Source organism: Schistocerca gregaria, chromosome 2 (genome assembly GCF_023897955.1).
Source record: "Schistocerca gregaria isolate iqSchGreg1 chromosome 2, iqSchGreg1.2, whole genome shotgun sequence".
In the NCBI taxonomy this organism is placed as follows: Eukaryota; Metazoa; Arthropoda; class Insecta; order Orthoptera; family Acrididae; genus Schistocerca; species Schistocerca gregaria.
The window spans coordinates 210310875-210338189 of record NC_064921.1 but is presented as its reverse complement, the minus strand read 5'-3'; the positions used below and the strand labels follow the sequence as shown (position 1 = coordinate 210338189).

At 41.9% G+C, this 27315-nt stretch overlaps 1 protein-coding gene across 1 annotated transcript; it reads left to right on the top strand.

Annotated features, from left to right (window-relative positions):
• Positions 1 to 9919: 9919 nt before the first annotated feature.
• LOC126336708 (apolipoprotein D-like) lies at positions 9920 to 24462 on the top strand. Its single transcript, XM_050000675.1, has 3 exons — positions 9920 to 10053; positions 21500 to 21758; positions 24152 to 24462. Exons 1-3 carry the CDS (start codon positions 9931 to 9933, stop codon positions 24382 to 24384), a joined length of 615 nt encoding a protein of 204 aa, XP_049856632.1. The 5' UTR covers positions 9920 to 9930; the 3' UTR covers positions 24385 to 24462.
• The last annotated feature ends 2853 nt before the right edge of the window (positions 24463 to 27315 follow it).

The window sequence follows — 27315 nt, the reverse complement described above, 5'->3', positions numbered from 1 at the left end:
CGCACGGATGCACGCCAAGACCGTAGGATCCTACGCAGTGCCGTAGGGGACCGCACCGCCACTTCCCAGCAAATTAGGGTCACTGTTGCTCCTGGGGTATCGGCGAGGACCATTCGCAACCGTCTCCATGAAGCTGGGCTACGGTCCCGCACACCGTTAGGCCGTCTTCCGCTCACGACCCAACATCGTGCAGCCCGCCTCCAGTGGTGTCGCGAGAGGCGTGAATGGAGGGACGAATGGAGACGTGTCGTCTTCAGCGATGAGAGTCGCTTCTGCCTTGGTGCCAATGATGGTCGTATGCGTGTTTGGCGCCGTGCAGATGAGCGCCACAATCAGGACTGCATACGACCGAGGCACACAGGGCCAACACCCGGCATCATGGTGTGGGGAGCGATCTCCTACACTGGCCGTACACCTCTGGTGATCGTCGAGGGGACACTGAATAGTGCACGGTACATCCAAACCGTCATCGAACCCATCGTTCTACCATTCCTAGACCGGCAAGGGAACTTGCTGTTCCAACAGGACAATGCACGTCCGCATGTATCCCGTGCCACCCAACGTGCTCTAGAAGGTGTAAGTCAACTACCCTGACCAGCAAGATCTCCGGATCTGTCCCCCATTGAGCATGTTTGGGACTGGATGAAGCGTCGTCTCACGCGGTCTGCACGTCTAGCACGAACGCTGGTCCAACTGAGGCGCCAGGTGGAAATGGCATGGCAAGCCGTTCCACAGGACTACATCCAGCGTCTCTACGATCGTCTCCATGGGAGAATAGCAGCCTGCATTACTGCGAAAGGTGGATATACACTGTACTAGTGCCGACATTGTGCATGCTCTGTTGCCTGTGTCTATGTGCCTGTGGTTCTGTCAGTGTGATCATGTGATGTATCTGACCCCAGGAATGTGTCAATGAAGTTTCCCCTTCCTGGGACAATCAATTCACGGTGTTCTTATTTCAATTTCCAGGAGTGTATATATGACCTATTAGATAGTGTCGGAAGTTACATGCGGCTTTTCGCGGATGATGCTGTAGTATACATTGTTTGGCTTTGACCACTTCATTGCAGTACTTCAAAATCACGATTTTGTACACAGCACACTATCCGTGTTCCAACGTCGAAAGTGAGACAAAATGCAGCCCTTTTCGGGAACTGAAGGCACCATTGGCCACGTACTACGCTGAAACGTGCGTCAGTACGTGGCCTAGTCAGTGTTGAATAACTGTAGCTGTCGAAATACTACAGTGGTTCATTTCCCAGCAACAAAATAATTTCCCAGAACCCCTTAGATTGGGAAAAGAAAGACTCTCCCCACTGGAGACGATACATTCACAAACAGGATAGCAAAACAAACACTTGTTTATAGCTATGGCAAAATACGTTTGACTCAGCTCAATTTTACCTACAGTCTGTCCATGTTTCCAGGAGCAAACATGTCTTTCATGTTAGGAAATTTGATTTATTAACGTATGATCGTTTCTGACAAATCTTAGAATATCTGATCAGGAACATAAAGGAAATTAAAATACCATGGTCAGTATCCTCCCATTTAACAATCTTTCTTAAATCAGAGAATTACTGCATTATAAATTCATCAAATGTTTTTTCATTCTTCCACTATGATAACAATTTTTCCCATAACGTATACTCTTATAAATTCACATATATACTTATATTCAAAACCCTTCCAAAACAACACGTATTATAGATTTAAAACACAAAACATACCCCCAAAACTTTGCTTGTACTTTTCATCTAACCACTTGTTCTACTCTCTCGAATAGTTAAAATTTTAGTGAGGTCTGATAATTTTCATACATCAAATTCTTTGTGAACAATAACCACAAATAAACTAAATCATGTACATAAAAAAATCCAATATGCTACAAATAACTTATTTAAATAAGCGATTGAAGTTTCCATCAAATCTTAAGTCCTGTACAATTTCAAGTTCTCTCATTCGTAAATGCTGTAATTATTTACGTTCTGCGGGCATCCACGCACCAAGATTTATTGCATGAAGTTGTGCCTCCATGCTTTACAACATGAATCTTAAATTCAGCGAATGACCCCATACACGAGACAGCTATAAAGCCCAAAATTCTTAACACTGCACACAAAATTACACTTACTTATATTTACACATAATACTTCCGTCTTTTACTTGGTGCAACCATGCAACTGTTGCCTATTACACACTTACTTCGCGAGTGTATCTTTTGACCCTCATTTCTCTGCGTTTTTTGAATTGCTCAAATTTGTGGCCTCTTTCGTCCTTCAACAATGGACTTGTACGTTTACATTCTAAATTTTTGACTTTCGCTGGGCCACAGCTTTTAGATTGGAGAAACATACACTTACTTTATTCATCAACGTCGATCATTTCGCTTACAGGCTGCACGTTTTTAATTTCGCTCCTCTCTGTTCACTGCTCCATCCAAAGATAGTATTTATTCTCCTTTCTATTCTCCTCTATAGTTATAGTAAACATTATAGATTCGAACCAGCCTTCAGTCTCATTGTCCATTCCTAGATTCTCCTGGTCTATCTTTAAATTACACATACGATTTAAATCACCCTCTAAACCCGTCGTTTCATCGTCCTCTTTAGCATCAGACATACTGTTCCCTTCCTACCCAAGGTTTGATAACCTTATATCATGACAGCGTTATCCTAAAATACACAACTTCATATGGTGATAGGCTTGCACTTTCATGTGTTGTAGAGTTATAAGTGGTGAAAAAGTATGACAACAAAGTGTACCTATCAGTGCGACCGCTAATTACGTTGTGGCTTTTCGTTTTCCTGCTGTCTGGTGCACCCTCTCTGTACAGTTTTAGGGCAGTGAATGTATTGTGCTTGTCGTTCACTTATGAATACATGCCTGATGACACAGTTATTTCATTATCTCTGACGTAAGGCTGGTGCCCTAATCCATAACTAACGTCTTTGGAACAACATACTTTAGTCTCCATTGCCTGTGCCACTGTGAAGGGTTTATGATTCAGGATAGGTGTCACTCCAATGTAGTACGAAAAATGAGAACGTAGGGGCTCCCCACTGTTGTTGGTGAAACATTACTCAGGATATCCATCTCAACCGTTTCAAAAAGTTTAATAGGTTCCAGCAGCCTTTTCTACAATGGCCATCTGAATTCCTACGATATTAACCAGGCTTATGGATCACTTCAAAGTTGATTTTGCTTTGTATCCAACACGTTAATCCTTATTTAATCGATATATTATTCCATTGCAAGAGCAATTGCATTGTCCAAATACAACATAAACTGGTGTGATTAGAGTCCCCTTGGCATGTCGTCCAACAAATGCAGGAATGTGGATGGCATAAACACCGATGGGCATACAGCGATGGTGGAAAGTCCCCGAGCTACTGTAAATGCCATTTTGGGTGGATCCCCTGGCGGTCCAACCAGGTATTGACTATCACTGTGCTAAGCTTTTCCTTGGTACTATAAATGTCTAACAATTTCCTCAGATCCTTGTGGTACATCGCACATGTTTTAGCATCACTTCTTTAGAGTATCTCTCCTATGACGGATTTCAACAGCAGGTCGTCCATCATGTCGTGTTATGTGCATCTTCCTTCGTCTGTTTGTATGTTCATTCTCTTATAATGTCATCCGTCATTCCATTTCTCTTCCTACCCCATCCGCTCATTTCTTACACTTCTGCCTCTGTAATTATTGTTGTACGCAATTACTATCCAGTCTGTGTACCAGCAACGAATTTGTTCTCTGTATGATCATTCCAACAGCCTTCTGCCTTCCCCTATTTCCTTCATGAGTTCAGAATTCTTAAGTCTATCAGTCGACCTTGAGCATTTTTTTCCAGGGCCGTATTTCCAAACTTTCTAAATACACTGATGAGCCGAAACATGATGACCACCTGCTTGATAGCTTGTTTCTCCATCATCACTGATTCTGCGTATCAGGGATCCGATAGTTTGTTGTTACGTTTGTGAAACTATGTGGTATTAGATGTCTACGCAAAAGTCATGTAATTTACGTAAATAATGGGCCGCTGATTTGCGTACGCGATAGGTTCGAGCTGGTTTACATCAGGAGACTCTGGTCGCCGAGATCTAAACATGAGTTCATTGTAATACTTCTCGAACCACTGTAACAAAGTTCTGGCTCCGAGAGACGGACCGTTATACTGCTGAAAGATGACATGGCCGTCAGGGAAGGCATCACTCATAAAGGGCTGCAGATGGTTCGATGCAGATGGTTCGCAGCTGTTAACGTGGCTTCGATTAGTGTCACAGGTCTCATGAAAGCGCCGGAGATTGTCTCCTGTAGCGTAATACTGCTCCCACCAGCCTGGAACCGTGGCGCACTGCACGTTTTGAGCCTCGGTTTACTTTGACGGCGTTTGGGGAGACTACCAGTGACTGACGCGAAGAACCGATACGTTTCCACTGGTCGACGGTTGAATGCCGATGGTCCCACATCCACTGCAATTGTAAGTGGGTCAACAGCATTCTGCTCTTTCGGAAGAGATGCCACTGCTCACCATCTATCCTACTTTACAGAGCAGACAAGCCTCCGAACCTCATCTTCTGTGGAGAGTCGTAGCTTCCAGCCATTCAGCGCCTAGAGAGAGATGTTCACTTGAGTAGCACCTGAATATTCAACCAACTTCTCTACGTAAAAGTAGTTTGCACTTTGTCAAAGTCACATATCTCAACAGATTTCCTCATTTGCAGCCCATGCCTTAGCTAGGATTATCCCCGTCCGTGTCTGCTACACTTACGTACTTCTGTTACCTCGAGACGAGCCCGTAACGCCACTATACGCCATCCAACGTCGCAGTGGGGAGTGGCCATAATGTTTTGGCTGATGAGTGTATCTTTGTTCTTAATTTTTAAATGCCCACGATCACCGCTGTATTACACTACATTACAGAAATAAGATTTAGTTAATCTTTTTCTCGTCTCCATCGGAATTCTAGGTGTTAGTAACCCCTTCACCTTTTCAAATGCTCTCTTTCTCACAGATACCCTCCTCCTTATTTCTTCTGTGCGGCTTCCATTCCATGTAATTAAACTTCTCAGATATAGAGAGGATTTTACTTGTTCTGTTTTTCTTCTAGGTTAACTGCAGCTTCGTTCATTATTTTATCTTTCCCATATTTTTCTTCCTTCAGTTCTCCTTGCCCATATTGAAACCTTCGCGTCGAATAACATAATTTAAATAATTATTGAACTTAATGCATTTAGACGATAACGTTCCTGTCTAGAATAAAATAATTTAACTTATTTAGTTCAATTTCCGTCTAATGAAAGAAAGAAAGAGAACTGAACTTTTGGCGCCTTGCAGCTTTCCTGTCTGCACTTTCTTTTGACAACGTGTCTGATCTGGTAGTCTCTAGTGCACACAATGTTGTACGCCTTGTGCCTTTATTGGTAGCAGTATTAGTGTGGCTAATCAAAAGGAGATTATTTCGACGTAAACACATAAGCTTACGCCGTGGCCCTTTGTGCTGGTTATCTAGGCTGTGAATCTGAAAATATACATATATGTTTTCCTAACTTTTTATTTTACTGGGTCGCCTCTGGATAACGTCATCTGACTGAATGTCTGAATATACTCACTCACTGGGATTGCAAATATGTGAGTTAAAACTGTATTTATTATTCATTTGCTTTTTTCATTGAAGTTACTGATGAAAAATTGAGTGTCATTAGTAAATACGAAAAATTGAGCAAACTCAACAAACGTTAAATCTTGTGGTTACTTGGTTCAATGAAAAATAATACGATATTGACTGAGACAAAGTGAACTATTATGAAAATGATTAAATATAAACTTTTATCTCTTTGTAATGATTCAATATATAAAACTTTAGTTTGGGGATCGTTTACATACAACAGATTAAAAATCTAATAACGAACTTACAATATGCCATTACCGCTTAAATACCTTTGAAGTCTTCATGATGTCGATTTTTCATAATGCATGAATAATTACGAATTATATAATTATACTATTCTTTAAATAATATACAGCTGGTTGCGAACTGGCACACCACTCTGTCTCTGCACACAACTTCACTGCACAAAGGCTGACTCAAGAGTGTTCTATCGACAATGCTGCGCGCTTCTCGCCGCGCTCCCTATGTATCAATGCGCGGGCTCTCCCGCCAACAAAGAGCTTAATGCAGATACTTCTCTGCCACTATCGATATCCAAGGAACTTAAATTTTAGAAAACATTATTCTTAAGATTTCTCATAAACGCTATAATTTTTACTTACATGTTACTTACCAAGAGAGGTGGCGCAGTGGTTAGCACACTGTACTCGCATTCGGGAGGACGACGGTTCAATCCCGTCTCCGGCCATCCTGATTTAGGTTTCCCATGATTTCCCTAAATCGTTTCAGGCAAATGCCGGGATGGTTCCTTTGCAGGGCACGGCCGATTGCCTTCCCAATCCTTCCCTAACCCGAGCTTGCGCTCCACCTCTAATGACCTCGTTGTCGACGGGACGTTAAACACTAACCACCACCAGCAGCATATTTCTTAGCTTGTAAATATTTTTCACGGCCTGTTTGATTTTCTATTGACGTATTTCAATATGGAAAAAGACAAAAGTGATTACAATGACAAAGAAGGGAGTTCCAGTTAACGTATTCTTTGGAGTAAAATAACAAAATGAGCATCCCTATTAAACGGAATTTGAGTGTATGCAACAACTTTTCATTTTCACAACAGTCCAGCTTAGTGACTGACAACAAATTGTCCTCCAACGCTAACACATTCTCCACAGACTAACCTGAGAAAGAAGAGTACAAGATACCAGCATTACTATCTACAATAGGTACCGATAAATTGCACGATAGTTTGTTCTCTTTCAAAGTGCCTTAAGTGTATATGCAGGTCTATATTATCTTTCCTCCTTTCAACCATTCAATAAAGTCCGAACCGCTTCTGGGACCGTAAACATTTGTCTCCTGACTCACTCATTGTAAAGCACGTGTATAACAATAGACCAAAATCATAATACGACGAATATAGGGACAAACTAAATTTCAGAAATAGTGTAATAACTTTTACATGTTTCATCTTTACATCAAAGCGCGAACCATATACGCACGTTACGCTCTCTTGCGTAACGCTGAGCCCTTCTACGTTTATACCAAGCTACAAAAATCGATTAAGCAACTGAGGCACTATGCACCACCAAATTACATTGCGTAAATCAGAGAGGGTGCATACTACTCTCTGAACTCTCTCAAGTTTAAACCAGAGTGACTCTTAGAAACACCACAATTTGAGCTGCATTCCCCAGTCCAAGTCAACAGACATATCAGTTCAGACAGCAAACAGCCAAAACAGTTTTTCGTCACTCACCACATCCAGATATCGATGCTGTAGGCTACCAACAACGCTGCTCAACGTTAATACATCTTCTTAACCCAGCTGTTAAAGTCTGGCACGTTTCTGACGCCAATGGTTACGGGGTAGGCAGCCCCATAAGCGTCAGGGTAGTTCTATAGCTATTTATACTGTAAAATGTCGGGTTGACGACCCAATATGGTAAACAGGGCTGTGGATAAAATGCACCAGGCCGGCCGCGGTGGTCTCGCGGTTCTAGGCGCGCAGTCCGGAACCGTGCGACTACTGCGGTCGCAGGTTCGAATCCTGCCTTGGGCATGGATGTGTGTGATGTCCTTAGGTTAGTTAGGTTTAAGTGGTTCTAAGTTCTAGGGGACTGATGACCACAGATGTTAAGTCCCATAGTGCTCAGAGCCATTTGAACCATTTGAAAGAAGCGTAGTTCAACTGCTTGGTCGACGATTAACTCAGAACAGTGGTGCAGTTTTAGTGATGTTGATACAAAGCAGAGCCAATGGCAACGATAAACAAAGCTAACACTGCATTCTGTCTATAACAACACTTGCCAAAGTTGACATTTCGTCAGAAAAAAACCCAAGGAATTTCGCAGACTGAGAAAGATGTGGAGAATGAAATATTAGTTATTTCTGCTAGCTATGTCAGTTTAATGTGTGGAGTATGCTCTCGACTGTGCGTTCAGTGTGTCTGAGGTGTACAATGCTGACGATAAGTGCTCAACAAGTGAAAGTGATATTTAAACAGGAGTCGAACCTCGTAGTTCATCCGCCCTGTCGGACAGCGAGCCACACACCCCGTCTCCTATGAAACGTAGTAAACAACAATCACTGTCCAGGGAGCGGGTGCTAAACATAAATAAGTACATATCATCCACACCATAAGTAAACAGTTATGAATAGGTTTCGAGTGAGGAGACATTTCGAATACGTCAGCGGCAGTATGACAGTGTAGTGAATGAGAAAAGCTGCTGATATTCAAGGGAGCAAAAGCCGCACTTGTTGTAGAAACTGATGTTAAAAGAATGCTGGATACAATTTACAGGAAGTGCATGATAGGCACTTGCTACGTTATGCACATCAGACATCGCGTGACATAGACTACAGTGATTTCAAGAGAAGCAGAATTGGAAGGCGTAAGATAACGAAATTTCAAACAAAGAGTCGCCTTAGGGGGAACACAGGAAACTGCGAAATGTGCCTCATCCCATCTTTCAGTAACGAATTGTTTTTCAACTACGACAAATCGCGATTTGATCAGGAAATACATGTGAAAGGAACCCTGTAAATTAGAGGTACCAAGAGAGTTGTATCAAGATCAGCTAACATCAGTGCCTTAACGGATTCGTATAAAATTATGATGACCTTTAATCTGAATGGTAAATTGGCTGTGATGTTATTTACTGCGCTGCGAGAAGTTGTAGGTGCTCTGCCCTCTGCGATGCCTTCCAGTGTGCGTGCTCTTTACGGCACAGTAAGCAAGACTGGGAAAATGGGCGTAAAAGAACTACAATTATGGTAGGACCATTGCTTTTGCCTGATTCCTGGTTTGCGTATAAAAGTCATATTCATTTGGAGCAAACTACGCCCCTGAAAAGTGTGCAATTCATACCACCTGGAATCACTGATCAAATTCAGTCTCTGAATGCTTGTTTTTCCGATCTTATAAAACATATTATCGCACTGTCTGCAGCCACGACTTAAAAGGGCAGCCAGTTTCACCATTAGTTCCACAACAGACTTTTTCGCATTGGATTGCATGCCATGACATTCCATCAGTTCTCATCACATTGTTACACCAATATGGCTCTACGAGTATATCCAGTCCTTTAGAGTGACTACTTAGTTGAACGTGCCGCACGGTTTGTAACTCCCAAGTAGTTCTCCTTAGATCTCTATGGTCCGAATTTTGTGTTCACTGTGGCGCGCCATTTTTCATAAGATATTCATGAGGCAAGTTAATGATGTGTTTTGAAGATTTCTTAAATGTCAACTGTGTCCATCTTTTGAAGTAAGGTACATAAATCCCATAAAAAGGTGATCCCTTTACCTTCCGTGCACTCACTTTCTGTCGCCCTCCTGAAGCACATGATGAGTCATCAGCAGCTTATACTTTTCCTGATATAACTGTTAACACAACTCTTTCAACCGAGCCTTAATAAAGATGGAACTTGCAACATCACACTCAATAGGTTCTTTGTGAGATATTTGATATCACTTTAATATGTTTTTGGGATACTTTCTTGTTTTTAGAATCTGCCATGACCTCCAGCAGTACTTGGAACAAACACTTCGGCCATTATTACTAACCACCTCTCGTTAGTCTTCAAGATGTCAGTGCCACCTCTGCCTAAAGAGCGGAGAGAACAAGGCTTTCCGTTGCGCAACGTGACCTTACCGTAGCACCTCAGGCGTTGCAGAAGAACCACACATAGCGGTTGACAGTTTTCTTTCTTTTCTCGGCAGACAGCAAAGGACAAAAAGCCGTGTGAACCATCTTGCAGGATTCGCACATATAAGAGCGCTACCATAACGTCCGACATCAGTTGTGCTTGCAAATGGTGGCCATGTTGTACAACGTAGCGATTATTCTCAGCATAGCGTCCGTGTCTATCGGGCACCATCACAAGCATCACATGTGTCCGCCACCGTTTGGGATGAAATCATTTGATGCCGACAGGGTGAGACGTATATTATTTTTAACTGGAGATTCCTACAACTACCTAAAAGTTTACACTCCACCATATAGTTTACAATTGAGGATATCTTGCAGTACTACGTCATTCCCTTCCCTCTTTCACTCGCAAATGGAGAGAGAGGAACATGACTGTCTACATACATCCGTACTAGCATCAGTTTACTTTATCTTGTCTTCGCGATTCTTTCGCGAAATGTGCGCTGGTGGCAGTAGAATCGTTGTGCAGTGAGCTGCAGATGAGGATTCTCTAAATTGTCTTAATACTGTTGAGCCGCGGCGGCTCGCTCCGATCGATTTCCGGGTAAAAGACTATCTTTGGTCGGCTGCCTAACGAGGAAACAGGGTGGTGCTCGGCCGAAGCGAGATGAGCCGGGTCGTGAAGAGGGAAGCGAGCGGCAGTCGGTGTAGTAAAGTCCGGAAAAGGTAGATTGAAAACGGGCATGCTCGCCTGTGCAGAGCAGCGACTGCTGCCGTGTTTTGCTGCGGGTCTGGCAGTGGGTTGGAATGGTTGCTGGGTTTATTCTGCCGCAGTGGATTTGCCACACGTCACCTTAGCCGCAAGTGTTTTAGTTTACTTCCGCCTTTCCCGATATGGTTTCTGGGCAGACGTGAAGGTGAAGATTTCTACCATTGAGAATATTACTGTTTGCTTTACTTGCTGCATGCTTTGTGGTCGCTTCTGCCTGAATTGCAGTTTGCTGGTTGTCTGAGAGAGAAACTGACCCTTGAATTGCTGTGAGGTGTTTGTACTCTGATATACACACATCAAACAAAAATTTTGCATCACCCAGGTTCCCAGAACACCTGAAGATCGACGTTAACTGTGGATATTGCACCACAGACACAATCCCTTTGACTGTTCAGAGATGTCACTAAACCCGCCCAAAGATGTAAACAATCATGCATGAGCAGCTTCTATTAGACAGAGGAAGTCCGATAGCCGATCAGTTCCCGCCATTCCATCAAGAATGAGGTACACAGCTGGTGTTGTCTGTATTTCAACAATGCCTAGACAGTCAATACCGCGGTTCTTTCGCGTCCGCATTGTTACTTTGTGCCAGGAAGGGCTCTCAACAAGGGAAGTGAACAGGCATCTCGGAATGAACCAAAGCGATGTTGTTCGGACATGGAGGAGATACAGAGAGGCACTAACTCTCGATGGCTTGCCTCACTCAGGCTGCTCAACTGGTATTACTGCAGTGGAGACTGCTACCTAAGGATTATGGCTTGGAGGAACCCTGATAACAACGCCACCATGTTGAATAATGCTTTTCGTGCAACCATAGGACATCGTGTTACGACTCAAAGTGTGTGCAATAGCCTGCATGATGCGCTACTTCACTCCCGACCTCCATGGCGAGGTCCATCTTGGCCTTTGACACCCTTTGGAGATTAGTAGTGATGACTCAAATTAGTTTTGTGATTTTTTACCCTCTTTATCTAGTAACCTTATGTAGAAATGTTCCATTCTCTTGTATCTTATAGAAGAAGAAGTAAGTGAGCCTCACTCACGATTTCAGAGCTGTGGGTTTCCATTGTTATGGACAGAGATCATGTTTTTCAAATTCTTAACCTATGTCCAAGTTGTGTAAGGAATTTATGCTTCTATCTTTGGGGCGTGTATTTGCTCAGAATGTATCTAACTCTTTTAAAGATTCCTTTTTACCGAATTTGGCACAGTTAAATGTTATTATGGCCCTTTCAAATTATTTCCGTTATTTAGTCTGTCTTATCAGTTTCCCGAATTTGTTTGTTTGTGTAGTAAAATTGTATTGCAATATTTTCAACATGACTGCGCTTTAGCAACGGTTAGAGGTCAGTAAATGAATCCTTATCACAGCTTCGACGGATCAAAGCCCCGTCTTCATCAGACAAACGTATAACAAAATTTCACATCGGAAATCTAAATAAGGAAGTGATCTGACATTGATCCAGTGACAATATTCTGTCGGCGCACATCTTTTTGTACATTATAGAGTACATTGGCTCTTACGATCAGAGATTTTTTAGTAAAAATAGCTAAAATCCAGAAATAAAACCAATCAGATAAAATAACAGTTCATGTTATGAACTGCAAATCGATTCTGTAGTTGTATTTTTGGTAAAACGATGAATGTTGTTGAAAAGAAAACCCTTGGGGCACAGTCCTTTCATTTGGGTCCTTTTTCGGCGTTCTTTTTGGAGTGAATATCCTGTAACAAGTGTTCCGCAGAAAGAACGCTCTCTTCCCTCCAGGGGTTTCAATTTGAGTTCAAGAGGCATCCTCGTAACATTCGTGTGTTGAGCGACTCTACCGGTGACAAATCTAGCAGCACCCCTCTTTAGGGGACTTTGTATGTCCTATGCTATCAAAGCTCAATTATCGAATTTTGTCACTCATTAACTTGGAAACTTTTTAAGACACCAACTTCCAATTTCCCATAATTCTTCAATGCACCTTTCTAGAAACACTGAACTAGAATTATTACTAAAATGCTGGCCGCGATGGCCGTGCGGTTCTAGGCGCTGCAGTCCGGAACCGCAGGACTGCCACGGTCGCAGTTTCGAATCCTGCCTCGGACATGGATGTGTGTGATGTCCTTACGTTAGTTAGGTTTAAGTAGTTCTAAGTTGTAGGGGACTGATGGCCTAAGATGTTAAGTCCCATAGTGCTCAGAGCCATTTCAACCATTACTAAAATTGTATTGATCTTTTTCTTAAAGCACTCAATTTTTTGACAGAATTTTGTAAATCAAATAAAGTAATAACAAAACAACTCATTGTATTGTAATTATTCCAGTTTCATATCTGTATTGCAATATTTTGAACGTGATTGCGCTTTAGCAACGGTTAGAGGTCAGTAAATGAATGTCTCTTTCGTCAGTACTTTTTTAGAAAACGGGTCATCTATTGCAAAAAATATAGGTAAGAGATATTGAGGTTTAAAACGTTTTTATTACAAGTTCTTATACAGACTTACATTTCTGCGTCTTTTATGCACTAGAATTGCTCTGGCACATAGTCTGTATCCTCTTCAGTGTTAAAAACAGCCCAGTGCTTGCCTCCTCCTTTTTTTTCTTGCTTCTTTTGCCATTTGCTGAGCAGTTAACTCTGCTTCACGCGGCCCTTTAGCTGTGTTCTGTTGAAATCTTACCCCTAACTTCTCCAGAACCTTCAGAATTTCATAGTGTCCACCATTAGAACTTATTATAGCGTCAGACACTGCTAACGTTAGAGTCATAAGGCCCACAAAAACATTTTTAGGCACACGGCACCACACAACATTACTGAAGGACTCATTCTCATTCTAGGTCTTCCTATGTAAACACTTCCTTAGAAATTCAGGATTTGCCAGATCTTGTAAATAAGTCGGATTGCTTGCATTAGTGCCAAAGGAAGAGAATGTTTATGTGTAAATTCATGCTGGGTGTCAGAAAATTCAGCTAGCCTCGTGGATATGGAGACAAAGCATGACACGGCTTTTCATCAGGTGTTATTCGATGAAAGAAAGTGTTCCAAACAGCTCTTTTCATCTTCTTTAAATTGTCACACTTATCTCTAACGGCCTTGCCGTAATATTCCTGTAATTACTCAATTGCTTTGTTCATAAGTCTTCCAGCACATTTTATTGTCTTGTCATCAGACAGTTTTGTGTTACCCAGCTTGTTTTTAGGTTATGCAGTCGTGTTTCCATCCTTTCTTGACATGTCTTACACACTCACGCTTTTGTATAGGAACATCATACGTCTTACTGTTTTGTACTGCTATCTCCTTCACGTAAGTGATTCGCATATCTGACACGTCTCCCCTTCTGCGAATACTGGAAAATATTAACTGCTCCTTTTACCTCCATTCCTCCACTTGCGCCATCATAATTTTTTACACACTGCTGCTTATGAAGTAATCTGTTTTTCTGGATCACTGTACAACCTTGGCAGTACTTACTGAGAACTTCAAAATCCAAAACTTTTCCGGTGACAATACTTATTGCTGATGTAAAACCATTTTTAGAACCAAACCTACACTTTTGCCAGGATCCATCAACAGCATTGCTGATGTCTGTCACCCTCATTTTGTTCAACAGCTTCTGATGAAGCAGCAACCATCGAATCTTCAGTCACAGCATTTACAGAGTCCCTAATTACTGTTACGTATTTCGTGTACCTAGAAGGTGGTTTTGGCAAACTTTACACAGTGCAGAGAACATTACCAGCCCCTGCACCTCTAGACATGCATCTTAGACCATGGAACAGTCACACTTTAGTTTCATACCCGAACACTTTGATGAAGTATGAAATGCTTTTTCGTTTTTGCACTTCTGACATTTATTAATTAATTTAGACAAGCACGAATTCTAGCTCCTATATTGTCATGAAGTTTAACTTCACTACCACAAAGACAGCAAGGGACAGTTTCAGTAATCACGTAAGCCATACTATTAATTTTACCACTGTCACACATTTCTAAAGTTGCTTTCCTTTTCCGTGCACTAGGGGGCGTGGTCACTTCAAAAACATTATCGTGGTTTCCTTCACTGCTAGTGCACACTTGTTTTCAAGTACTTCATAAGAAAATGCAGGTCTCACATATCTGTTACCCGCAAATTTCCGTTTCTTGAAGTTACTTTTAAGCTTAGTCATTTTAATTACGTATAAAAAGCAATAGAAATTGGCTCACTACAAAAATAGCCGATAATCACACTACTTTCAACGAAAATTAGTATCAGAATGAAAGGACTGATTTGTTTATTCGTAATGCCAACTTCTCAGACGTAGCAGTAGGCACAGAACAAATCAATTCGCAGCCTTCTAGACTGTGCAGTTCCCAAGATTGACTGCTCAACTGTGGCAATACATGCATAGCCGCAAAATTTGACACTCACAGGTCAACATTCAAAATATTTTTTAAGGTCTCCCAATTGTCTGATTTTAATGTATTATATACCAAAAGGTTCAGGAAAGTCCAAAGTTCATTATGGAGTAGAAAAGAGAAAATGTCAAATTTCAACGAATTTTACGTACATTGTCGACTTAACTGATTAGATGTCTTCCTTCAATCCGAACTGGCGGGAATCCCAAACAATCGATCAGTGCTGAAGAATGGATCTCGCAAGTGTTCTATACGTTGTTTCCTTTATATATGAGCTATACTTTCTTGAATTTCTCTCCATAAATTAAGTCAACCATTCGCCTTCCCTGCTATCGACCTTACGTGTTCGTGCTATTTCATATAGCTTTATAATGTTTCTCTTTGATATTTAATCGATGTGACTGTGTTAAACAGGAGACCACTAACACTGTATTCGAATATTGCGGGATTATTTCTTCTACTTAGCCACATCAGCTCACATTTCTGTACAATTAGAGCTAGCTGTAATTCGCCTCAACAAACAGGTATTCTGTCTTTGTCATTCTGAAATCTTCTACTTTCACTCAACGACGATAGTTTCCAGTGTACCATAGCGTCATCAGCAAACAATCGCATATTGCTGCCCACCCTGTGTGTAAGATAGTTTATGTATACAGAGAAAAAGACCAGTCTTGTCACACTTCTCTGGGTCCCTCCTAACAGTAAACATGTCTATAACGAGCATTCGGCTTTGAGTACATCGTACTGGATTCTGTTACTTAAGGAGCCTAAGAACAACTCATATGCTGGAAACCTATTCCGTATCCTCGCATCTTCGTTTAGAGTTGACAGTGTGGTACCGTCTCAGAAGCTTCCCAGAAATCTAAGAAAATGGAGTTTACTTGTTGTCCTGCATCGATGATCCGCCAGATATCCTGTGAGGAAAGGGCAAGTTGAGTTTCACACTAGCCATGCTTCCTAAATCGGTGCTGACTTGTGAACACAAACGTTTCTGCACCAAGTAAAGCTCGGGACGTGTTCCATGTCTAATACAATATAGAAAACCAGTTGGCATTCAAAACAGCTTCCAGGCACGTCCAAAAGGATAAATGTGCGCCCTGTAAGGTTTTCAAGGCAATCTTATACAATACGTCTTGCAAAATAATGTCATGTTCAAGTAACTATGATGGAGGCGTACATTCTGATGTTCTCTGTGGCACATTTGGTAGCTTTGTTTAAAAGTAGTTGAGGATCGAGCCATGGAGCCTTTCCGTGTCGGAAAGCTTTAACACTCGGTGAACAGTTCTGATGCGGCCGTTGGAGGCGGCGCTGGAAAAATAGCTTGGTGGCAAACGAAGTTTATTGTAACACACGTAAACATTCTTCTCTGACAGGTGTTAGTTTGGACCGCAGTAATTAAAAACAAGTCACTTCATGACCACTGAACGAGCATTAATAATATCTGGAATCTGAAGGCCTGAAAATATCATAGCAAATTGAAAGTTACAATATACAGTGTCCACCATCCATACTGCAATAGAATTCCTGAAAAGACTCACAATAGCGATCAAGCTCCTCCCTTTCCAAGGTAGACCACAACAGATCAATAATATTGAGATCTGGTGACTATGGTGGCTCACGAAACCGGTCCTGCAAACTGTCTGAACAGGGGCCCGGTTGTCTTGGAACACAGAATCACGACTGGGGAAAAACATTGGGATGGACCCGATCAGACGAAGTGGTCTCATAATTGTTGGCTCTAATGCGAACTTGAAACTTAACCATATGGTGCATGGAATGCCATAATATAGTTGGGCAAATAATCACCCAAACTCTGCCATCTTTCACTCTTGTAACCTAAATTCGGCTGGAAGCTTGAAACAGTGTAAAACAAGACTCATCCAGGAAATGACTTTCTTCCATTCCCCCACAGTCCTGGTTTTATGATTTCGGCATCACGTTTTCTTATCATGGACATTCGCTCCACTGATGAGTGGTGCTGTAATTCTATCTCGCCCAGCAATTCACTGATTATGAAGCTCCCTTCGTGCTGTTTTGGTGATGATAGGATTCGCAGTCGGGATATGCGTTTCTGTAGTGAATTTTGCAGCTGCAGTCCTAATATTTGTCGTCACAATCCTCTTCGGCGACCGTCTTTTACGATCACTCAATACACACTTTCTTCCGCGTTGTGACTTACCACAAGATTTTTTTCCCCTGTACCTGTATAAGGTATAAATTTTCGAAACTTCGACTCTGTTGGTTGAGGAACCCCTCCACATGAGCACCAACAAGTTTCGCACGTCCAAATACACTTACGACCTACAACATAGCTCGCTCACAACTATGCAGAACCTGACAACGAATGACACCAGCACCGTATTCAATACATTGCTCAGGAGCTGTTCGTGATCAAATAAAACAGCGCCACTAGCAGGCTCGGCTAACATCTACAATTATGTTCAGGCATCCATACCTCGTGGTGTTTCCATGTTTTTGTCGACTCCCTGTTTCAATGAAGGTGCGAATTTAATCTTAGCATTTCTTAAGCTTAATAATATGTTACAGTGCCTCGAAAATACTATGAATAATTAAAGTGATGTAATTAATGAGCGGTTCACATTTATAACGCGCTATAACAGAACATCTGCACGGCGATAAGGTGAGCAATGTGAAGTTTGTGACAGGTAACTGGTCAGTCACACAGAGGGAGCGACTTGGCACAGTTCAAACATGGCTCTGAGCACTATGGGACTCAACTTCTGTGGTCATCAGTCCCCTAGAACTTAGTACTACTGAAACCCAACTAACCTAAGGACATCACACACATCCATGCCCGAGGCAGGATTCGAACCTGCGACCATAGCAGTCGCCCGGTTCCCGACTGCGCGACTTGGCACAGTGGTGGAGCTCTGAACTTGCACATATCAGTTACTAGCTAACTTAATTTAGGTTTCCCATTGTTTCCATACATCAAAGTCAACATCATACATCAAGAGCGCATTTGTTAAGTAAGTTCCCTCAGTCTCGCATGACCTAGTTATGAACGGAGATCCGCTGTACTTCTTTTCTGTGAGTGTACATTGGGTGGCTTGGGGGCTCAATGCAAGACTAAGCACCTGAAGGCTGCTGCATAATTCCTATTCATTGATAGGATGTTTATCTGTCACTCATCACTTCTTTCTCGTCTCGTAAGGTGGAAAAGGCTCAACTGCCTAGTGATTTGAATTTCACGTTAAATCTAGGTCCACACGCAGCTCGCTTCGTTAATTAGTTCGAAGGTCGTAAGGAGCCAAGAGCATACCATCTTCGACAAAATTACGTCAATAAAAGCAAAGTGGTATTAAAATCAACCTTCGTGTTAATGACAGCTTAGCGGTTACTTGTTGAACCTCGAGATCCTACTGACGAGGGAAACTCGAAATCGCTCAACCTCCCCCCCCCCCCCCCCACCCCAGTAACATTTAGTGGTAAAATGTTCCAGTGGGTAACCAGTCAAAAACTGAACACAGATTAAGTATGAAACTAGGAAGAATGTGTACTGAACTGTGAAGAAAGAATCAAAGGAGTACAAGTAAACATCCAATCTGGAGATGTCCAACATCGAGCGAGTAGCAAGATCTGTGGCGTCGTACTTATGTGATCGCGGTGGATGACTGCGAATACTGGAGAAATGCATGGTAAACATTATGCTGTCTTATAGTATATTCTTTTGTGAAAAAATATATTAAGACAGCACAGGGTTTATCATGCATTTCTCTAAGTGCATCATGCTGTTAAATGTTACCTGAAAAAAATTTCTGATTGCGGAGCGAGAGATCTCTGTTCAAATCTCCCCATACCCCAATTGCTTTTTTTCACAACATGATAAACTTTCCGTCTAGTCATTGCCGTGTTCGTTCTCCTTCTGTAATCTTGGAAATTGTCATACTATACACTGGTTATAGAATGTGATTGATCTCTAATTGGTTCCTGGAGTATTTGATTGATGGACCTCAGTATGTTACACTACAAGGCGGATGTTCTGCAAAAACGAAAGAAAAATCATTGTCTGCCGAATAAATCTAACAGAATCTCTAAATTTCTCAGTACACGTATTGAATTACCATATACTATCAGAAGCAACATAAGACTGCGGCTGGCCATGCTGTTTTCTACAGGAGAATTGCGTGATGGGAAGAAAATACAAAAAGACTTGGACAAAATTGTCACTCGGTATAGTGACTAACAACAACCGTCAAATGTGGATAAATGTAAGATAATGACTACGATAAACCGAAGATACGAGTACAAGACAATATACGATTACAAGGAAAGTGGTGAACGTACTAAGGACGCCAAATTGTGTATGTACTTACAGATAAAATAAAGCTGCGACACAAAATTGGAAAATCACATAGAATCGGTATTTGGGAAGACGTACGGAAGATTTAAATTAACTGGAAGGATTCTGGGCAAGTATAATTTATATGTAAAGGAAAGAGTATACAAGTCGCTAGCCCGACCGATTTTAGAGTATTGTTACACTTTTGATGATATAGAGTAAATTTTCAGTTTTTGTACTATACAGATACCTTGTCTAAATCATTCTGCAATTCTTTTGGATCGTCTGATGACATTACATGGCGGAAAATGACAGCATCATATGCAGTTGTGTAACTGTATTAATGATTTAGAAGCAGATAGGGTAGAGTACTTAGTGATCGACGGAGGATCATCGAGCAAAACACCAAAGTGATATCCGGCGTTTCGCAAGGAACTGTTCAATCTAAGAACAATGCTGAGATTATTTCCTAAATCTTTTAAGTACAGTGTGAAGAGCGGAAGGCTTGGAACACCTCCTTACGGAACGTCGCATATTACTTTGGTGTTTTACTCGATGATTTTCGGTCGATCACTTCGTACCGTAACCTTTCCGAGAGTAATCATAAATTTAGTCGCACAGCTGAAGCAAGACTCCTTAGGCACGCAATTTAGTCACAGTTCCGGAAATCTAGAAATGAATCAATATGAGATCCACTGTTGACAGCAATATTATTTCGTGCGAATAAGGAGCCAGTTGTGTATCACAAGAAAGATATTTTCTGCCTCCGTGCTGCCTGTATGTCAATAGACCGTTACCTTACAAATAATTGATAATGATCGAAAACACTATATGTTCCGAAATCCTAATGTAAATCATTGTTAGTGATATGGCTCTGTAATTCGGTGGATTACTCCTATTTCCTTTCTTGGTTATTGGTGTGATCTGTGCAATTTTCCAGTCTTTTTGTAATAATCATTCGCCGAGAGAGTGGCTGTATTTGATTGCTAAGCATGCGGCTATTGCACCACTATACTCTGAAAGGAAACTTATTGGTTTGCTATCTGGACCGGAAGATTTGCCTTTATCGCTTTAAGCTGCTTCGTTACACCCTTGGCAGCTGTTCTCGATTCGGATTCTGGAATACTTACTTCGTATACTTTGGTGAAGTAATTTCGGAAAACTGTGTTTAATAACTCCGCTTTAGTGGCGCCGTCTTCGCTAAGATTATACTGGTGTCGCGCAATGAATGTATTGGCTATATCTTGCTGCTGGTATTCTTTAGACAGGACCAGAATATCCTTGAATTTGCCGTCAGTTTTTGAGACATAGTTTCATTGTAGAAGCTATTAAGCGAATCTCACTTTGAAATTTCGAGTTTCAGTAAAACATCGGGAACCTTGAAATTTTTGCGGTTTTCCTTTTTTAATTGTTTCAGCAACAGTGTTATAGCTTGCTTTGTGTATCTTGGAGGATCAGTACCATCTTTTATTAATTTATTTGTTATAAGACTCTCAAACGACTCAGATTCTATTTCTTTGAAATTAAGTCATGTCTCGTCTACACTTACATAGTTGTGAGAAGGTGGAGGGTGTCTCTTCGGAAGTCCTCAAACGAATTTTTATCTGCTTCGTTGAATAGATATATTTAGCGTTGCCCTTTGGTGGATTTGGATGTTGTGGTTGGTCTTGCTACAACGACCTAGTGTTCACTAATCCCCGTGTCCGTCATTTTTCTCCCAATTTGCCAAGTATCATTTGTTGTTAATGGATCAAGTACGTTCTCGTAACCATTTAAATTTCCTGAATGAAAAACTCAAAATAATTTTCGGAGAAAGCAGCTAGCACAATTTTTGACAATCTTCAATTCCTACCAATGGTGCTGAATACGTATTTTCACCAACAAATCGGGGGTGGATTAAGTCACTAGTAAATTCTAATGAGATTTCATTGATTTGTAATGAGATTAAGTTTTCTTTGAACTGCTCACAAACTGTATCATCGGAGTTGGTGGGTTGTAAAGTATAACCTCTATCCATACTAACTAACAGGAACTGTGTATTTCAATTTTGCTACTTCTACCAGCAACAAAGACGCCGTCATTAACTGTGCCGGTATTTAACCTGCACTTTCTAAACATTGTTTGGTCCATTGTAAAAATTTCGGCTCGAACTTATCTCCTAGCACCTTGTCAGTATTGCCACTCACAAGTATCTCTTTCTGGTAAATGCTTACAACTAACTCTGTTCCTACCTACCATGGTCTTTGTTTTAGAATGTTAGTTTTTGTGTTTATTGTAGTTCCAGGGTGACTGGTACCTGGTGTCTCAATATATGAATGTTCCATTCGGGCCGGAAGAGAAGATGTGTCTACAATTGAACTACAATCCTTCCTGGAGCGGTGAAGAGCCTCATGTGGAAGTTACAGTGAAAATAAAAAAGGAAACTGAACAGACGAACATGGAGATGCGGTGTGTTCCTGCTGGACCCCCCGAGCCGTCTGGAAAAGGAAGTGCGGTATCAGTGTGTGTTCTCATGATGAACGAGACTGAATGGTACCGTAAGTATCTCGATACACACAAGCATTACCTTGTGATGACACAGTGACAGAAACGTAACACTACAGAGCGCAGCCACGTTCACATCCCCGTAAACAATAGAGGTTTAGGTTGCGCACTGCGTACAGGGTCTAGGGAAAGCATCTTCGACATCCAATCGGATGGTCTTATGTCCATTCAAAGTCATCGGCAATGGTGGTCGAGGACTTCTGTTATGTGGATGTATCCTCATGACGAATAACTTGAACAGGTGCAGGCAAACAGCGCATGCATTGTGTTTCTGACGAGACAGTGGCTTAGGATGTTTCTTTCCTAGCGCAGGAAGCCTTAGCCCTCAATACATCAATGGGAGGGGCCGAGGATACTCTGTGCCTCTTGAGTTAGTTTATATGTTAAAATTTTGAAAAAAAATTATAGTTTTTAATGAATTCTTCAACTAGATTCCGTATGTGTTTTAAATTTTTAAGTCAAACTTGACCTGAAAATTTAAGCCTCAGCATTAGCTGTCACTTGGTCCATTGTATGTCGTACTCAGTATTTCCACGTTCTGAGCTCGCTTGCACATGAATATTACATGACTAAGTCAGAAACAATGAACGACATTTGCTTTTTTAAGTTGTTTATGGTGGTCATAATGTCGGTGATTTAATATTACTAACTGTGTGCTAAAAGGTATTTTTAGTGTCTGGGCCCTAATTAAAAGTCAGTATCTCTTTAAAAGGTATGTTGTCAAGATATATCGGCAACAAATAACGGATTTTTTTTTCGGGTGAGCATTAAGTAGTTCCCGCCGCCCCTCCTGGTAGCGCGTTGTGGCGTTGATATTGCTAGAGTTAACCTGACCTGAGGTGCAGTGGTAGAGGAGTCGTACGGCCAAAGCTCTTCTCCTGATTCTTACAAAATACTTAGCACGTCCTCTCTGGTAACCAACACCTTTTAGTGGGAATGTCTGTCTGTGGGGAAAGAATAAACTGTTGTCACATCATCACGTCCACCACTCGCATTTGAGACCGGTTTCTCCCGACATCGCTAGTAAAAGATTAAGCTGCTTTTGTGAGCCACTGTGTCACATTCACTACAGCGGACTAAGTAGGTGTATTAGCAGATTCAGAAAAAAATTAAGGACAAGGGTACGAATCATTAGTAAAATAATTGAGATATTGGGAAGTTGGGACATTTTAGAAGAAATTTGAGGAGGGGTGTTTCTCTGATTGAAGTGAGATGCTTAGAGCCCAAATTTTCGTACTAAATACTGCATCAGCACATAACTTCAGATAGAAAGGTCGGACACTGTTGAAATGTGTACTGCACCTGCCAGGATGGCACCGACCCCAGAACGAATTCGCCCTGCGAATTAGCATCAAGAGGCGGTGTGGTGGCAGGCTTGGATTTTGTTTTTAGGCCGATCCCACATACGTCTAGTGATAAGTGAGCTGGTACCCACTTAGTGTCCCGGTTTGACAACTGATGAATTCTTCTAAGACCATTCCACACTTTCATATGGGGCAACACTTAAAAGCAAAACCACGGGGGACATAAATAAAGCCGTGCTAGAAAACGGTGTGGCCATCCGGCCACCTCTACAACTAACATTTCCTAACCCAGATTAGTATGTTGATCCAGTGAAGATTCCCAATTATGCCAGTAAAAAGAAGAATGTGATTAACATAGTACTGTGATAATAGCCAAAAACTTAATTGGCAACAGACATACAGAAAACATGTGACACGGATTGTTGACTCGTGCTAAAACAAATTAAGGTTGAGCATATTCAGAGTGGTACCAGTCAGTGTTAAATTTTAGACATCGATTACTTTCCAGCAGAACAAATGTTGACATTATTGGCTAACAAACCAGTTTTCAAACTCCTACTCTGAAGTAGTAAGTGGCTAACCTAGGTGTGGATAACGAGTCGGAGAACCTCATTCTTCATCCACATGATAGTGAAGCCAGCTTTTTGACCCAAATTGAGAGAGGCCTCCTGTTTCTTCCTACACATTTCACTGATATCTTTCGTCTCCATGTTCACCTACATACTTTTACAAGTAAATTCATAAAACTTTGTATGCTGGGCAAAATTCATCAAAGAATCTCTATTATTTGTGAAGAAAAATGTACCCGTAGCAACAAATGCAGCCAACAGTAAGCGAAAAAAAAAATTGTTATGGTTTAGCACTGCCACTGCTATGAGTGTGAATCCTGAATTCTTCCTGGTCATCCTGACGAAGTTTTATGAATTTGTTTGTAAAAGTATAGACAGTAGAAAATTAAATGTTCTGTGTTGCCTCTCCTGCTACAAGTCGGCCCGTTTGATGTCCTACCCCCCATGAGTGGCTACCTTTGGCCCCTCAGTGTGTCATTTCTAACAAACAGACACCGTATATCTGTGTTTCAGCAACACTGCAGCACCAGATACTGTCCACCGACTACACCAGCTACGCAGTGATGCAAATGTGCTTCGTGTTTTACGACCCGCGCGACGACGAATTTCGGCGAATTTTCTTCGTCGATGTGCTGTCTCGTCAGCCGTCGATGCCCAAAGAAGAGCTGCAGCTTCTAAAGTCGATCGCCAGCGGTGGTGAGGCAGATATTGACAAGTTTAGAGACGCTGAAAATGTTGGCTGCTAAATGGGGATTTACTGATGTACACAGCTTGCACAAACCTACCTTGCATGAATAAAACCACTACGATTGAAGTGAAAGATATTCACCATGTTCTAAACCTAGCTACTCATAATATTATTAAATTTCTTCTTCATTTAATATTAGCGAAGTGCCGGCCGGCGTGGCCGAGCGGTTCTAGGCGCTTCTGTCTCGAACCGCCCGACCGCTACGGTCGCAGGTTCGAATCCTGCGTCGGGCATCGATGTGTCTGATGTCCTTAGGTTAGTTAGGTTTAAGTAGTTCTAAGTTTTAGGGGACTGATGACCTCAGATGTTAAGTCCCAAAGTGCTCAGAGCCATTTGAACCATTAGCGAAGTATTATTAGACGTTTTTATATAAATCCAAGGTACTTTGCAGGACACGAGTTCCATTGATAAAAGTCTCATTCAGTGTTTCCCACTACCTGGCAGAGTATACACTTGCGCATAAATCCGGTTCTCGTGTATAACCAATGTTTTGATTAGATTAAACGTCTCTAATATATCATTCTCAGTCGGATCAGTTTCTGGAAGTGTGACTGCTTTATCTTACTACAACAACAAAGGAACAATGATATTGTTTCTGGTCACTCAGAGCAGCTTTCCCGCCAGACAGTGCCGTTATAATTTCAGACTGCTCTCCGAATCTGATGGTAATGGTATATTATCTTTAACGAGAACCTAGTTATAGCTTGGAATCCTAGAGAAAAGCATTAAATATGAAGCTAAATTTTGCAGTACTGTGAACGGTTATTATTGCAGTCAAATCTTGTAACTAAAAATGGTCAAATCTTTCAGTAAATAAGAGCATGCATATGGAATGTTACTGAGAGCAAAAAACTGAACTAAGGAACTTCTAAGTGAATCTAGTAGGCCCGTACAAAAACTATACTTCTGTAGTGATTTATACCATTTTTTTAAATTACGGCAACTGTGACGAATAAACTTTGAGAAAAACTCCAGCACAAAGGCAGTGGTGGAATTACTATTACATTATTTCTAATTCTACGTATTTGTATTGTGTGTATGTGTGTGTTTTGATGGCATTAAAACGTTTGCGTTGTGTAATGATGATGATTAGAGAAGGGAGAGGGTGAAACCCGGTGCCGGCACATAGGCAAATCCTCGCTAATAGCACCAAGGAGGCCGCCAAACTTAACGTCGGCATCCGACGAATCACCATCAACAGTGTCACATGCCGTGGCTTCATGGGACAATGCAGAGAGGTTTGGCATTTAAATCAGAACACTGGCGCAATGTCTGGTGATCAGGAACTTCACGCCACCACATCTCCTCCCCTTGGCGGCTAAACAATGTCAGTGAAAACTTTTTCCACAACCAGGATTATTCGTAGCGGCCTACTCACGGGTCGAGCGCCACAGCACAAGCGCGCTTTAGCGACCTCGGCCACGGAGGCAGGTTATCCTGAAAGTACTGTTCTCAAATTTACGCTTGACGCGTGTCACAGAGAGCGTATACCCTGTTACTGCTTCGACATCTACATATACATACACTATGTGATCAAAAGTATCCGTACACCCACAAAAACATACGTTTGTCATAGTAGGGGCATTGTGATGCCACCTACTGCCAGGTACTCCACACCAACGATCTCAGTAGTCATTCGACATCATGGGAGAGCAGAATGGGGCGCTCCGCGGAACTTGCGTACTTCGAACGTCGTTACAAAATAAAACACCTACAGCCGTCCTTATGATTTTACTTTACGTTTTTGCTACCAGTTGCAATGGTTCAGTGAGTCATCTCCAGGCTGTTTTAGATGTGGTACAGGTTGATATAAGCCCCACACATAACACACCAGTTGCCAGCCTTACCAGATACGCAGATAATGAGTCAGCACTCCAACCACGGCAAGTTCTAGGGCAGTTAGGCGCGAGTTGAGAAAACTTGGATTTCATGGTCGAGTGACTACTCATAAGCACACATCAAGCCGGTAAATGCCAAGCGACTCCACGCTTGGTGTACGGAACGTAAACATTGGACGATTGGACAGTGTAAAAACGTTGTGTGGAGTGACGAATCACAGTACAGAATTTGGCAATCCAGTGACAGGGTGTGGGTATGGCGAATGCCCGGTTAGATTCATCTGTCAGCGTGTGAAAAGCCAACAGTAAATTTCAGAAGCAGTGGTGTTATGGTGTGCTGGTGGTTTTCATGAAAGGGGCTTGAGCCTCTCGTTGCTTTTGCGTAGCACTACCGACATAGATGTCTTAAGCACCTTCTTGCTTCCCACTGTTGAAAAGCAATCAGGGAATGGAGATTACAGCTTTCAACACGATCGAGCACCTGTTCATTATGCACGGCCTGTGGAGGAGTCGTTACGCGACAGCAACATCCCGGAATGGACTGGCCTGCACGGTTTCCCGACCTGAATCCTCTAGAACACCTTTGTGATGATTTCGAGCGCCGACTTCTTTCCAGACCTCACCGACCGACATCGATACCTCTGCTCTATGCAGCACTCCTTCAAGAATGGCCTGCCATTCCCCAAAAAACCTTCCAGCACCTGACTGAACGTATGCCTGCGAAAGTGGAAGCTGTAATAAAAGCTAAGGGTGGGCCAATACCATACTGAATTCCAACATTACCGATGGAGGGCGCCATGAACTTGTAAGTCATTTTCAGGCAGGTGTTCGTATACTTTTGATCACATAGTGTAACTCCGTAACACTGGCCTGTTGATCAAACCTGCTCGTAACAAATATAGCAGCACTCCTCTTAATTTATTGGCTGTCTTCCTTTAATCCTACCTGCAAGGGATTTCAAACACTGGAGAAGTACTCTAAAACGAGTCGCACTGTAAGTGGGCCATTCACCTTCGATGTTACAGACTTGAAATACTAGCCTCACTTCATTTCGCTTTGCAACGTTATTCCCAAATATTTAATTAACGTTG

Bases quoted from the DNA above. Each gene is read 5' to 3' on its own strand.
- LOC126336708 (XM_050000675.1), top strand. From the start codon at position 9,931: ATGGTGGCCATGTTGTACAACGTAGCGATTATTCTCAGCATAGCGTCC. The intron at 10,054-21,499 runs GTGAGACGTATA...TGTTTATTGTAG, and splicing joins AATCATTTGATGCCGACAGG to TTCCAGGGTGACTGGTACCT. The intron at 21,759-24,151 runs GTAAGTATCTCG...TCTGTGTTTCAG, and splicing joins GAACGAGACTGAATGGTACC to CAACACTGCAGCACCAGATA.